General features: G+C 47.6%; 1 protein-coding gene across 2 annotated transcripts; it reads right to left on the reverse strand.

The window, feature by feature from the left end:
• Positions 1-412: 412 nt before the first annotated feature.
• Positions 413-12193, reverse strand: MTF1 (metal regulatory transcription factor 1). Of its 2 annotated transcripts, none has more exons than XM_030464296.1 (11): positions 12107-12193; positions 11264-11728; positions 7519-7757; positions 6802-6933; positions 5823-5896; positions 5213-5346; positions 4674-4751; positions 3842-3944; positions 3171-3727; positions 2576-2642; positions 413-2203 (listed from the first exon to the last, which is right to left on the reverse strand). In XM_030464296.1, the coding sequence occupies exons 2-11, from the start codon at positions 11726-11728 to the stop codon at positions 1815-1817; spliced, it is 2238 nt and encodes a 745-aa protein (XP_030320156.1). In that variant the 5' UTR covers positions 12107-12193; the 3' UTR covers positions 413-1814. The 2 variants fall into 2 exon arrangements, with proteins under 2 accessions (XP_030320156.1, XP_030320155.1); XM_030464295.1 differs by having other exon boundaries at positions 413-2236; positions 12107-12192.
• Positions 12194-13509: the final 1316 nt, after the last annotated feature.

The following is a 13509-nucleotide window of genomic DNA, read 5'->3' on the forward strand; positions in this document are numbered from 1 at the left end:
AGGACTCAGATTCCCCCTGCTGCACAAAACACCTGGAAGGAAGCTGTCAGAGAGAGATGCAGAGCCTGTTCCCTTCAGCCCATTTCCATTTCTGGGGCAGCAGAATCACAAGGGAAGAGGAAAAAAAATCACTCGAGCCAGAGGCTCAGGTGTGCCCACCACAGAGGTGTTGGCAAGACTACACAGAACGTGTCACACAGAGGGTTAAAAATCTGCCAGGCAGCCTGGGGAGGTCTGGCTGCACTCACCCTTCTCCCCCAGCAGGTAGAGAAAGCAGCTCTGATCAAATAGAGTGAAAAGATCTCTGTCCACTAGGAGTTTGCATTCCTTAATTTAGTGTGCAGAGACACTCCACGTTAATTGGCTTACAGTCATTATCTTTGTATCTCACTAAGTACAACACTGTAAACTGAATAAAGACTATTTAATATTATTTTCTTTTAACACGAGACTGACAGCCAAAGCCAGAAAGATGGATAAAACACTATAAAATTACATCTTTTAAAATAATGCAGCATAAATAAACCATTTAGAATGAGACTGCATTTATTGCAACATTACAGGCTTTTTGGTGGAAGGGGAGTTTGTGTTTTATTTACCCTGAGTAGGTTAGAATATAGATTTTCAGTTTGATATGAAAAACTACTATGTTGTGTAACATCTTTTAGTCAAGAAATAGCCCCGTGCACAAAAAGCTGGCATTGCAGTAGGTTGGAGGCAGATTCAGGCAGAAATTACTCAGCTTAACAGAAAAAAAAAAAGAAAAAAAAATAAAAGAAGCATCTATGGACAGCTGCAGGATAGACTCACTAAATTCAAACTGAATTTATGTTGAATCAGTCTGAAAATTTTCCTGGAGTTGTTCCTGACAAAAGATGAGAGTAACCAGCAAAGGCACCATACTCCTGATTGAACAGTTGTGGGGGTTCAGAGGACGACTGAAGAGAGCCAAATAAATCAAAAGAGAAACAGGCACCCATCTGACTACACCTGGGACTCACTGCATCCTTCAAAGAGAGGCAAAGAAAACAGACACTGGAGCCTGAGCAAGCAGGGGCTCTGATTGTGTTTCCACGTTGTGTCTGCCACCACACATCTAAATCCTAATGGAATTAAATGAACAAATCTATCAGGAGCACAAGGTTCTTGTGCTTTACTGAAGTAACTCCCCCAAAGCTTCCATTGGCTTTAGTAACAGTGTTAGTACAAAGCAAACCCAGGCAGCAGCTCCTCCACTCAGCAATGTGACAATCACATCCCAAGAAAATTGCAGAGAAATCAGATTCTACAATAATGCCATTTTCTACTACAGCAAATTCCTTTCCTGGGCTCCCCTCATAGTGCATGGTTAGTATTAGACATAAGAGACAGAGTAAAACTTATAGACCCAAGGAGTTGTAACAAAGACCCACTCACTGCCAGTACCTTAAACCCAAACATAAGTGATGTGCAATTGGAGACAAACTAACCCCCCCTTTTCCTTTTTAAAATCTTTTTGCACACGAGTAACCTTAACTTCTGTGTTCACATATGACAAGCAAAAGTGACAGACAGTGCAGCCAAAACAGTTCATATATAACTTAGCTTTTTCTTTTTTTAGTTTTTTTTTTTAACCTTTTCTTTTTTTTTTTTTTTTTTTTTAAGATAGATTCTCAAAGATGGATGTACCTGGGATGTGACTAAGATGACATCTGTGAAGCAGAAATAAGCCACAAAACTTCCAAAGAGGAAGGAAAAAGAATCGATCCTTCAGTTTCTGCTTCTAAGGAGAAGGGTTTTACCCTCCAGGTGCAAAGGAAAAATCTGGAACATCTTCACTTAGAGAAGCTGCTATTCAAACCAATTTCTTCCTCCCCCTGCAGTAGTGCTTCGATTGGAATTATATTGGATGGGGTTTCAGGGCTTTGGAGGGACAGGAAGTCTGATACATCCATGGCACTTAAAGTTTCAGTCTGTGAGTCTGAAGGGGTAACTATCTGACTGCTCTGCCCACATGAAGGAGAAGAGGAAGAGGAAGGAAAGGTCTGAGGCTGCAGCTGGGGAGCTGGCTGCTCCAAAGCTTTTGGATCAGGTGAGGAACATTCCTTCTTGATGGTGGCTTTGTCCTTGGCAGAGTCTCTGCAGGCACACTGACACTGGCAGGCCTCCTCCTGCTTGATAATAATGACAGGAACACTGAGACCAATCTGCTGAACAGGGCTTCCTGAAGGTGAAACAAAGACAAAACACAACACAACTACATAATTTCACAGCAGGGAGAGAGAAAGCATCTTTGTTAAATGAGATTGTGTGCACCTTGCAGCAGAGACCACGTGTGACGTGGTTTAAGGGCAGTGAAAACCCCCTCAGGGTTTGCTGCTTGTTTCATGTTGTCATTTAAAAGAACAAAACACAAGCTTTGCCCTAAGACTATGAGTCTACAGCAGACTTCACTTAAAACTGTACTCAGAAAGGTAAAAACATTTCAAAGATTTTCCTTCACCATTTCTGCGAGCAATAAAATCACCACAAATCCTGCTCAAGCCAACAGTGCTGCAAAGACACAGAAAGAGAAAAGAAAATTCCAGATGCTTACCTGTGTTGCCAGCTACTGGTAATGCAGTAGTAAAAAAAACCTTTTCTACTACTTTTGGAACTTGTGGCTTAAAAGAAAACAGAAAAAAAAAAAAGTGTGAGAATTGATTCCCATCAAATTTCTGTTGTTCAAATTCTGAATAGCTGTAATCAAAAGAAAGAGCTATACACACACTCCAAAGAGAACACACAGGAAAATTAACAAAAAACTAACATTTAACTTGGTTCTGGGCTGCATTCTGGCTATCCCAAAACTCAGGAGTATTATTTCAGTAATCCTAAAGATGGGGAGCAACCACCTGCAGCACCACGTGCTTGTTAACACATCTTGTGGTTTTTGACAGCTGAAGTCTGTCACTGGGGAGAGGAAAGCAATTTTTTTCTGCACTCTGGATTTCTGCTTTTCATTTATTTCTCTATTTTAATGGCTGAAGGGGTGCCATGTTTATATGTAGCAGTATGATCTGCATCCTACAACACTGCCTTCTGCTTTACAGCCTCCAGCTACAGGTTTGCTCCCCTTCCTTTTCAGAAGGGGAAGAGGGGGAAAGGGAGATGCTTCCAGCTCTTTCAGAGCCATGCTGGGATATACTAACCATTTGTTCTTGGCTTTGTGGAGAACCAGTGGCACCATTTAAGATCCATTGTAAGTTCTGCTCTCCCATGACAATGCTGGACTGCAGGATAGCAGTGCTCTGAGAAGGAGTAATTGTAATGGTTGGGTTACTGGTCAGGACAGAGTTTGCACCAACAGGCACAGTCTGGACAACAGCTGGCAGGGCCTCAGGGGCACTGGGTGCTGTCGGGGCAGGTGCCCCAGCAACCACTGAGAGTCCCTGGACCATGGGCTGTGGTGGGGTCTGGGTGTGCTGCAGGAAGTCTTGGTGACTGGCTGCAAACTGTGTGCTGTGAGGAACAGGCACTTCTGGGGACTGTAAAACAGTTGCAGGGTTCCCAAATGCAGCTTGCTGTGAGCTGGTTCCTATGGATGAGGGAGCAGCTGGTGCTGCTGAGGCTTGTAGTGCTGAGTGGGAAGGCTCAGAGAGGCCGAGCTGCAGAACAAGGGGAAGAGACAAGGAGGCTGAGTCTCCTGCAGGCGGCGGAACCGCGGCCACCGCGTCGCCATCGCCGTTAAAGCCTTCAATCAAGGCAGCTGCCAAGAGAAACAAAGCAAAACAAATAAACATAAATAAAATATAAACGCATCAGTTCTCCCAAGACCCAAATAAAGAACTCTTTTGATTAACTCTTGCAGTGTAATCTGTACCTGTCTGCTGAGAGTCATCCTGGTTGGCAGCGTGATCCGGGCTCTGAAACATCGACTCGAAGATGCTTGCTGGTGAGATTGTGCTGAGGTCCTGTCCGTGTGTCTGGCAATTGAGAGGAAGGAAAACGGGGAAATGTTACAGCTCAGCTCTCCATAAAACGTCCACAAGCAGCATATGATTGTCAGAAATACCCCTCCAGTTAGCCAGCCACCTTCAGGCAAGGCAACAGATCCCCATGTAAAACACCGCTTGGTTTTTATCACTCACAGTCAATGTTAGCAACATAATCAGTAACTCCTTCCAAAACTAAGTTGTTCCAAAGTAAAATATATTCTTCTGCATCCACACTATGGTTAACCCTTATTCCTTGTTTCTAACAGCATCATTTGTTCCTGGCTTTTTGTGAAGCCTTTTTTGGAACAGAAACAGAACAGCTTCACTTAGGTCATGTCCTGGGCTGCTGCGTTGCTGTCACCCACACTGCTCTAGGAACAGCAACACTAAATCATATGTACAGGCTCATTAGGGTGTGCAAAAGGGTGTTTTTTGTCAAGAGAGAGCCTCCTGCATGCTGCCACCAGACACACAAAAGCAGCATTCAGTACACCTGAACCAGTTCTGTTCAAAGACCCTGGTCCTGTGGAAGAGTGCATCTCCTGCAGCACTGAGAAGCAAGCCTAAAGCAGAGCATGCTGGAGGTCTGACCCAGCCACACAGACACAAGCAGCCACCCCTGGCTCATCTGCTGTGTTCCAGCTGACAGGAAAAGCACACTGCCAGAAAAAAAGAGAGCTCAGCTCCTGGTGAGGCAGCTGTGGGACAGTAACTCACTGGGTTTGAGTTCTCCCGAAGTTCTGAATCCGTTGATATGAGGCTTAAGTCACTCAGACAAAGAGAGTGGCTTGTATCCTGTGAAGAAGAAGCAGAAATTGAGTTACAGATTTAAAAAATAGTGTCAGAAATGCTTTAGGTTACTTTTTAGAGTCTGTACAACTCTGTCTACGCTGACTTTTTTTACCTCTTTGTGATCCAAGGCTCAGCTCTAAAAATCAAAAGAACAACACTACTGAGAAAAGGATTTTAGTGGCTATCAAGAGTTCCTAACATCTCTTTCACATGACTTCCAAAAATTAAAAAACCTAGAATTTTCAGTTAGCACAGGAATAAATCATCAAATGTAAATCTTAACAGTATTTATTCCACTCCACACACTTACCACACAGTATTTACAAAACAGATATGATTCCCTCAGAAAACCTCAGCCCTGAGTCTTCCATCTCTAGAACAAGCTACAGACCAAACAATTCCCTTCCCAAAGCCCAGTTTTACCCCCACCTACCACTGAAGCATGAGGAAGAAGTGCCACTGACCTCAGATACATTGTTATTGGGAAGTGCATTATAGGAATGTCCTTTCTCATGGCCTTTCATGTGACTCTTGAGACTGTACTGTGTACTAAAAGTCTTCTCACAGCCATTGCTGGGACAGAAGAAGGGTTTCTCCCCTGTAGGCAGCACAAAACCCAGAGAACAAACTTATAAACACTGTAGGAGACACATAAAGCACACAGCAGTTATAACATTTTATACAGACAACATTGTTTAATGCCACTTCACGAAGTATTCTTGGGATTCCTACAGATAAAACCTTCCATTTTATCTCATGAACTGACCCAACTCCAGAACATTTAGTTTTTATGCCTCATTACTGATACCTCTGAGAAACACCCATGAAATCCAAGCCCTGCCAAGCATAAATGGAAGTGAATAAACAGAATTTCAGGAACAGGAGTTTGCACTAGGCCTGACTGAACTCCATGAGGTTCCTGTGGGCAAACTGCTCCAGCCTGTCAGGGTCCCTCTGGATAACATCCCTTCCCTCAGGCTGGCATCACTCACAGTTTATGCACATTAGGATCCTGAGAGTTAGTACAAATTGAGTAAGCTCAATGAGAAGAATAAACAAAGCCTTGTGACTTACCAGTATGTGTCCTAACATGTGTTTTAAGGTGGTGGCTTGCAGCAAAAGCCTTTCCACAGCCATCATGCTCACACCTGCAGGGGGTAGCACAGAAGAATTGGCACCAGGCTGCTCTGGGGCAGTAGCTACAACAGCAACAGGACTCTGGAAATCAGCCCTGGCTCTGATCTCTGCTGGAAATGGTGAATCTCCCAACAGCTGCTCTGCATCCAGCAAGGCTCTGAGCAGGACTTTAAAAGTCCAGCATGAAGTCCAGGGCAACTGGGCTGGTGAAGGGATCCAGCAGAGATCCTGTGAGGAAGGGCTGAGGGAGCTGGGGGTGTTGAGGCTGGAGAAGAGGAGGCTCAGGGGAGACCTCATCACTCTCTCCAACTCCCTGAAAAGAGGTTGGAGCCAGGGGGGGGTTGGGCTCTTTTCCCAGGCAACTCTCAGCAAGACAAGAGGGCAGGGTCTCAAGTTGTGCCAGGGGAGGTTTAGGTTGGAGATGAGAAAGAATTTCTTTCTGGAGAGGGTGATCAGGCATTGGAATGGGCTGCCCAGGGAAGTAGTGGATTCTCCGTGTCTGGAGATCTTTCCAAAGAGCCTGGATGTGGCACTGAGTGCCATGGGCTGGGAACCACGGGGGGAGTGGATCAAGGGTTGGACTTGATGAGCTCTGAGGTCCCTTCCAACCCAACCCATTCTGTGATTCTATGAAGTCAGCATCTGGGGAGGCTCCTTCATGAAACAGATATTGCACCACAGCAGCTTCACTTTAAAAGCACTCTCAGCATGACACACGTTGATGTTTAAAAAATTGCTTGACTGTTCTTGTCATTTCTCCCATTTTTTACAGGCTGAGGAACACACCCATTGGAATGCTGCCCCCCTTCACTCATTTCTCATGAGCAGAGCTTTTCACTCAGGACAGTGACAGCTCCTTTTTGGCACAGGGAGCCCACGACAGGAGTCCCCCAGAATTAAAAACCCATCCCCTTACCTAAATGGCTTTTCTCCTGTGTGTGTACGGATGTGCTTCCTCAGGTCACTGTGTGTGGTGAAGTATTTACTGCAGCCTTCTGATTCACAGTTAAATGTTTTCCCCGTGTGAAGCCTCTGATGGGCTTTCAACCTAAAAAGCATGGCAAAAACAAAATTAAAAAATAAAAAAAATCCCTCTTACAACTCCAAGCTTGAGTGAGGCAAGCCATTGGCTCAGGTGTGCAGGGCAGGATCAAGGCTGAAGATGTTCTGAAGGAACTTAAGAAAGGAACTGATACCATTTCCAAAGTCCTCAAGCAAAATCTGACAGCTCCTTGTGCTTTGTGCACCATTTTTAACACTCTGGTAATATAAGTAAGCTAAATATATCTCCACAACTTCTGTCATCCTTCTCTTGGTATAGAATTTCTACATTTTGGGATAGAATTTTCTACATTTTGTGCTAAATATATCCCCACAACCTCTGTCATCCTACTCTTGGTATAGAAATTCTGTGTTTTGGTATTTTCTACATTTTGTGCCAAATATATCTCCACACCTTCTGTCATCCTACTCTTGGTATAGAATTTCTGCATTTTTTTGGGGGGTTTCCATCCATTTCTGTGCCTGGAGGAGGAAGCACAGCAGTTGTATCCAGCCAGAAACCAGAAGGAGATGCAACCAGCAGATGAGAAACAGCCCCAGGCAGGAGGGAAAGGGAGAGAGCAGTGCCCACCTGTACAGTGTGTTGAATGCCTTCTCACAGCCCTGCACGTCACACTCAAAAGGTTTTTCCTTGGTGTGCACTCGAACGTGGATTTTGAGGCTGTAGGAGGTCAGAAAGGCCTTGCCACAGCCCTCCTGGTTGCAGACAAAAGTGTATTCCCCACGATGGGTCTTCTGGTGAGTGCGGAGGTTCCCAGCAGTGCTGTAGGTGCGTGGGCAGCCCTCAAAGGTGCACTGGTACCTCTTGACCTAAGAGACAAAATGCTGCATGGATTGCTGGAATTCCAGCAGGGGAGAGCTGCAGTTAAACATCAAAGGCAATGGTTTGGACCCCAGAGACCAAATAAAGAAGGAAATAAATATTGTTGTTTGATTAACTTAAAATTTCTGCTGTTGGTCACCAGGAGAGGATTTCTGTGAGGCAGAGCTGGTACCTTCCCAGTCTCTGCAACAGGCAGAGAGGCCACACAGAAGTTTCCAGAGTGCAAATCATAACATTTCAATCCTACTCTCTCCCATGAAGCAGAAGGAATGAGCCATCTGATATGCTCAATACACTGATCTTCAATATTAATCACCAGGCTTTGAGTGTCAGAGCTCAGACACTGCAAGTGAGGAGAGAGCCCAGGGAGGGCTGGATGGCAAAGAGACAAAAAGCAGGGAATATTCCAAAAGGATTTCCAGTGCTTTGGAAAGGCAACACAACCTCAGAACAGACCAGCAGGAAGCTGCAGCTTCCCTGTTCTGTTCTAACCAGAGCAGGGAACCTCAGCCAGCCCCTTCCCAAGGCACAGAGCACCCACCCCCCAGCACCTGGGTTCTCCCTTTATCAACTCTGCATTTTGTCTCCAAAAAACTGATCCTGACCTGAGGGCTGACACTGGAACCAGAGGAACCCAGATTAACCAGTGTGTAACACTCACAGGTTTCTATTTACCTCATGATTTAATAACTCTTCTTTGGTTTTGTTTTGTTTTTTTCATATGCACCCAAAGAGAATTTGATCATCACAGATCTGTGCTGCCAGAGTTGGAAGCTGAGAGCTGAATAAAATCCAGAGATTTCTTGACCTCTTGTCAGGTAAATAGAGAATATTTTGTTGGAAATATTAAGCTTTTTTGTTTAATTTATAACAATATAAATATATATAATATATAACAATAGAATAATGGGAATTTAGGAAGGCTTTTAATGAGTAACCCCCCAACCCCATTGTTCTTCTGCCTCACTGAGAACTGAACTGGTTTTAATCCTTCCAAAAATCCTTCCATAAAATCCCTTGATGAACACTTTGTGTATAATCACCTAATGAAAGCTGATGGTCACTGAATGCCCAGCTCAGCCCAGGCAGAAATTACCAATAAATTCCCAAGCACTACAACAGCTCCAGCACAACTCAGGGGCTTGGTTGGTTGAGTCAGCCCCAGCAGAGGAGCAAGGGCTGATAAAACCCAGCTCCAAGGGCAGAGAGCAGATTTCCCTGATAAGAAGGGGGGCATGGCCTGAGCAGGGAGCAGCAGATCCAGCAGAGTCCAGGATCCCAAGTGGATGTTCCCAGATAAAGAGTTTGAAGGCCCTGTACTCAGCCCTGGTGAGGCCACAGCTTGAGTCCTGTGTCCAGTTCTGGGCCCCTCAGCTCAGGAAGGAGATTGAGGTGCTGGAGCAGGTCCAGAGAAGAGCAAGGAGGCTGTGAAGGGATCCAGCAGAATTCCTGTGAGGAAGGGCTGAGGGAGCTGGGGGTGTTGAGGCTGGAGAAGAGGAGGCTCAGGGGAGACCTCATCACTCTCTCCAACTCCCTGAAAGGAGGTTGGAGCCAGGGGGGGGTTGGGCTCTTTTCCCAGGCAACTCTCAGCAAGACAAGAGGGCAGGGTCTCAAGTTGTGCCAGGGGAGGTTTAGGTTGGAGATGAGAAAGAATTTCTTTCTGGAGAGGGTGATCAGGCATTGGAATGGGCTGCCCAGGGAAGTAGTGGATTCTCCATGTCTGGAGATCTTTCCAAAGAGCCTGGATGTGGCACTGAGTGCCATGGGCTGGGAACCACGGGGGGAGTGGATCAAGGGTTGGACTTGATGAGCTCTGAGGTCCCTTCCAACCCAGCCAGTTCTAGGATTCTGTGATTCTAAGGCAGCTGAAGTCAACAGTTTCCACTCTGCAGGACAAGAGATTCCCCACAGCACTTCCCCTGACACACAGGGCAAGTGAGGAGTCTGCTAAAGCTTTCTGGGTGTTTAAATTGGAATAAAATTTTTTTAAAAATTCAATTATTATGGGAAAAGGAAGGGTTTGGTTCCTAGCTGCCAACTGCACAGGTTCAAAGGATGGTGAAGACTTTCAGCTGAAGGGCCTGAGCACCCCCCAGCTCCCAAAGACCTGAGCTTTGCTTCATACAATATTTCAGGAAGAATTCTGCAGGCTGCAGCAATCCCAGCACCATGCTCAAAGCAGGATAAAACATTCTGTAAAGCAGCACAAGCTTTTTTTTTTTTTTTGTCAAAAAAAGGGGAGAAGAAATAAAAGCAGTTGAATTGCAGGTGCAGCCATCACCCCCTGCTCATCTGGAGCACTCTGCAAGCTGCTAATCCCACAGCAAGAGAAAAATCTTAGGACTGACATAAAAGATTGCAATATTTCAGCATAACATTTTAGCATTCAATATTTTAGCAAATATTTTAAATATTTTACCCCAAGAGGGCAGGATAGAGAGGTTGTTATGAATATAACTGAGCAAAAGGAGTTTATTTTAATTATGTAAGTTTATTGAACCTCAGTTTCCCAACCAGCTGCAGAGCTGCCCCCCCCAGCCCCTCTCCCTCCCAATCAGCACTAATGAAGTTCTTCATTAACCTGAATTATTCAGAGTCCTCAGACCCAGCTCCTTGCTCAGCAGGGACACATTTCTGTCACTGGGACACTGAGTATCAGTCACAGCAGGAGCTCCTTGTACCACTGACAGCAGCACCTGTGTGGCTCACCCCTTATTTAACCCAAATGGCCCCAAAAAGGAGCAGGAAGTTGTCACTGCCTTGGTCTTTCAGGCAGCTTTGCTCTGATTTGGGGCCTGAGGAGCAAGAATCCCAAGCCAGGCTGGAGAGATCCTCCCCCCTTTCCATGCTGCTGGAATTCCTTAGGGAACCAGAACTCAAAGCAGCTGCCACTTTAAATGGGATCCTTTAAACCACCTGATGGAAGCTTCAAAACCCAGAAAGGGGGTTTAAAGGTTTAAAGTTTTGCCTTGCTGCCTTCTCAGTTTCCCTCTGACTGACACAACACCAAGTTTGGCATTTCCACCTCCAGCTTGGAATTTCACCTGTAGCTGGGATGTGATTTCCTGGAGGATTTGGTTAACCAGGGGATAACAGAGCTCACAGCCCTTTGGTTACCTCCAAAACTAATTCCTCAACCAAAAGAAAACCAAAAGACCACTAAAACCACCCCACACACAATAAATAAATATATTTTCAGCCCCCTTCTCTCCACAAAGCAGCAGAATATCAGAGTTTCACCACCTGCTGGCACATGCAGCTTTGCTGCTGCCCCTGAGCAGGGAAAAAGCCAGCACAGAGCACTGTCACCAGATGTCACCAGCTGTCACCCAGGAGGTGCTCTGCAGGGCAATTCCCTCTGCTACACTTCTGAAAGACAAGAAAAACTTCAGCCTGCCCCTTGGCCTGACAAAAATCCCCATTTTCCAAGCACCCCCGGGGTGAAAAAGCCCCAAAAGAAGTGTAAAGCTCAGCATTTCATGGAGCCACTTACTTCTTTCAGTTTGGTTTCTGGGCATTCAGACTGCAGAGTGAGTGTTGCTCCTTCAATATTCCTTGGCATGGGAGTTGAACCAGGATTTATTGTTAGATGAATCTGATCTGGAGAAATAATGTGTTGCACATAACCCTGGGACATTCCTTCATGATCTGCCAGCAAGTGAAATCCTTCTTCATGACCCTCTGGTAAGAAAGGCAAGTGATCCCCACACTGCCCTTCATCCTCATCATCCTCCAGCACGCTGTGGTCCTGCTCTATCAGCACAGTTGTCCTGTCATACACCGTGCCCGGGGATGCAGAAACCAGCCCGTTTTTCTCGGGGAACCCCATCGTGTTCTCCTCGGGGCCCAAATCCTCTTCCTCCACCTCATAGTAGATAACGTTGCTCTCGGGGCTGTTCTCCCCCATGGCTCCCCGCCTCTCACTGCGATATCCTGCGATCAGACCGTAGTGGCTCATCTGCAATAAAAGCACAGAGGGGGGGTCAGCCGGTTCTGCCAGCCCAGCCCAGCCCGGTCCGGACCGCTCCGGCTCAGCTTTGCCTTGCCCCACCCGAACCGGGCCCGCTGCGCTGAAGGCACCTCCACCCCCAGGCAGTCCCCGGAGCCTCGGGGCAGGGGTGGAGGTGGGGACGGAGGCACCGACCGAGCCCCGCTGTCACCTCCCGGGATCCCGGACAAGCGTCCCCCCCTCCCCCTTCCCCTGGGCGCGGCGTTGTCCCGCCCGGCCCGGATCCACCGAGAGGCTCCAGCGGGGCCTGCGCGGGGCAGCACTGCCCTCTCTACCCGATACCCGGGACCTTCCCGCCGCTCCTCCCGCCCTTCCCCCCGAGCTCACCGGGTTCCCGGTAGCGGCCGCAGCTCCTTCCCCGCCCCAGCGGCACCATGGTCACCACCGCACTCACTTCCGCTTCCGCCCGCGCGCGGGACGCAGGGAGCGCCGCACCCACCGCGGGGGATGATGGGAAGGGGCGCGGCTTGCGCGGTCCTCCGGGGCTGGCGGAACCGCCAGGACCGGGTCGGTTCGGATCCAGCGGTACCGGGAACAGCCCCGGGGGGGGGGTCGGTCTTCCCTCTGGGGTGGTTTGTGCCGGGCTAAAGGGGATTTTCAGCTCAGCTCCTGTGAGCAGCTGCGGGAATTAACGCTGACTCCGTGTGTCTGGGAAGGGAACCCAGAGCAGAGCTGGGAATGAGGGAAAATCCGGAGAAAAAGGAGAAAAAAGCCCCACCTGAAACCCCCCTTTGGGAACAGACAGGATAAACGGAGATAAGTGACCAGGCAGAGTGTTCCATCCCATCCACCTCAGGCTCGGAATCAACCTGAGGGATCTCGAGGGTCAAACCCTTTTTTTTTCCTCCCTTTCCTCTTTCTCCTCTCCCTCTTTTGTTTCAGCATCCTGAGAGGATCCTTCCCTTCCTCTGCCTGTGCTCCTGAGCCTGAATCTGTGCCTGCCTCCCCTCCTGACCCCAGGATTCCAGCCTGGATTTGATGTGAGAATTACTGGGGAAAAGGGGGAGGAACGTGGGATCCATTTCCCTGTCTATTTGTATTTATTAAGTCATTTTTCTCATTCCTGTCTCATTAAAGCTGTGTGGTTGACTTTCCACCCCATAAATCTCTCTCCCTTATTCTCTCTCCTTCTTTTATCTGCGAGGGGAGAGCTTCTGGCATTGGGTTTGGTTCCTGGGACAGTGTTAAACCCCTGACACCCCCCAGCACCCTGCACAGGGGGTCAGAATACACCCCTGGAGGGGAATGGCTTGAGAGGCAGGGGCTGTGTTGTAGGATTCTTGTGTGCACAACCCCATGTTTGAGGCTGATCAGAGTGACAAGGACACCCTGTCCTTGACACTGGATTGAGAGGAGGCACCAAGCAGGAGCTGATGCTGTGCAAGACGTGGGAAACCACGAGGTAGGAGGCTCAGGGGCTGTGCTGAGGTCCTGGCTCCCACCCCTGCACCAATAGGATTTGCTTTTGCTGTGTGTGAACAGCACTGGGTGACCAATAGGAGTTTGTTTTGGAGTGTGGTGGAGGGGGGTGGACACTGAAAGAGTTTATTAACTGAGCTTGTAGGCAATGAAGTGGAAGCATTGACCACACCTCTGTGAGGAATCCTAGAATCCTAGAACTGGCTGGGTTGGAAGGGACCTCAGAGATCATCAAGTCCAACCCTTGATCCACTCCCCCCGTGGTTCCCAGCCCATGGCACTCAGTGTTGGGGAAACAGTTCAGAAATATA

This window comes from Calypte anna, chromosome 23, assembly GCF_003957555.1.
Source record: "Calypte anna isolate BGI_N300 chromosome 23, bCalAnn1_v1.p, whole genome shotgun sequence".
Classification (NCBI taxonomy): domain Eukaryota; kingdom Metazoa; phylum Chordata; class Aves; order Apodiformes; family Trochilidae; genus Calypte; species Calypte anna.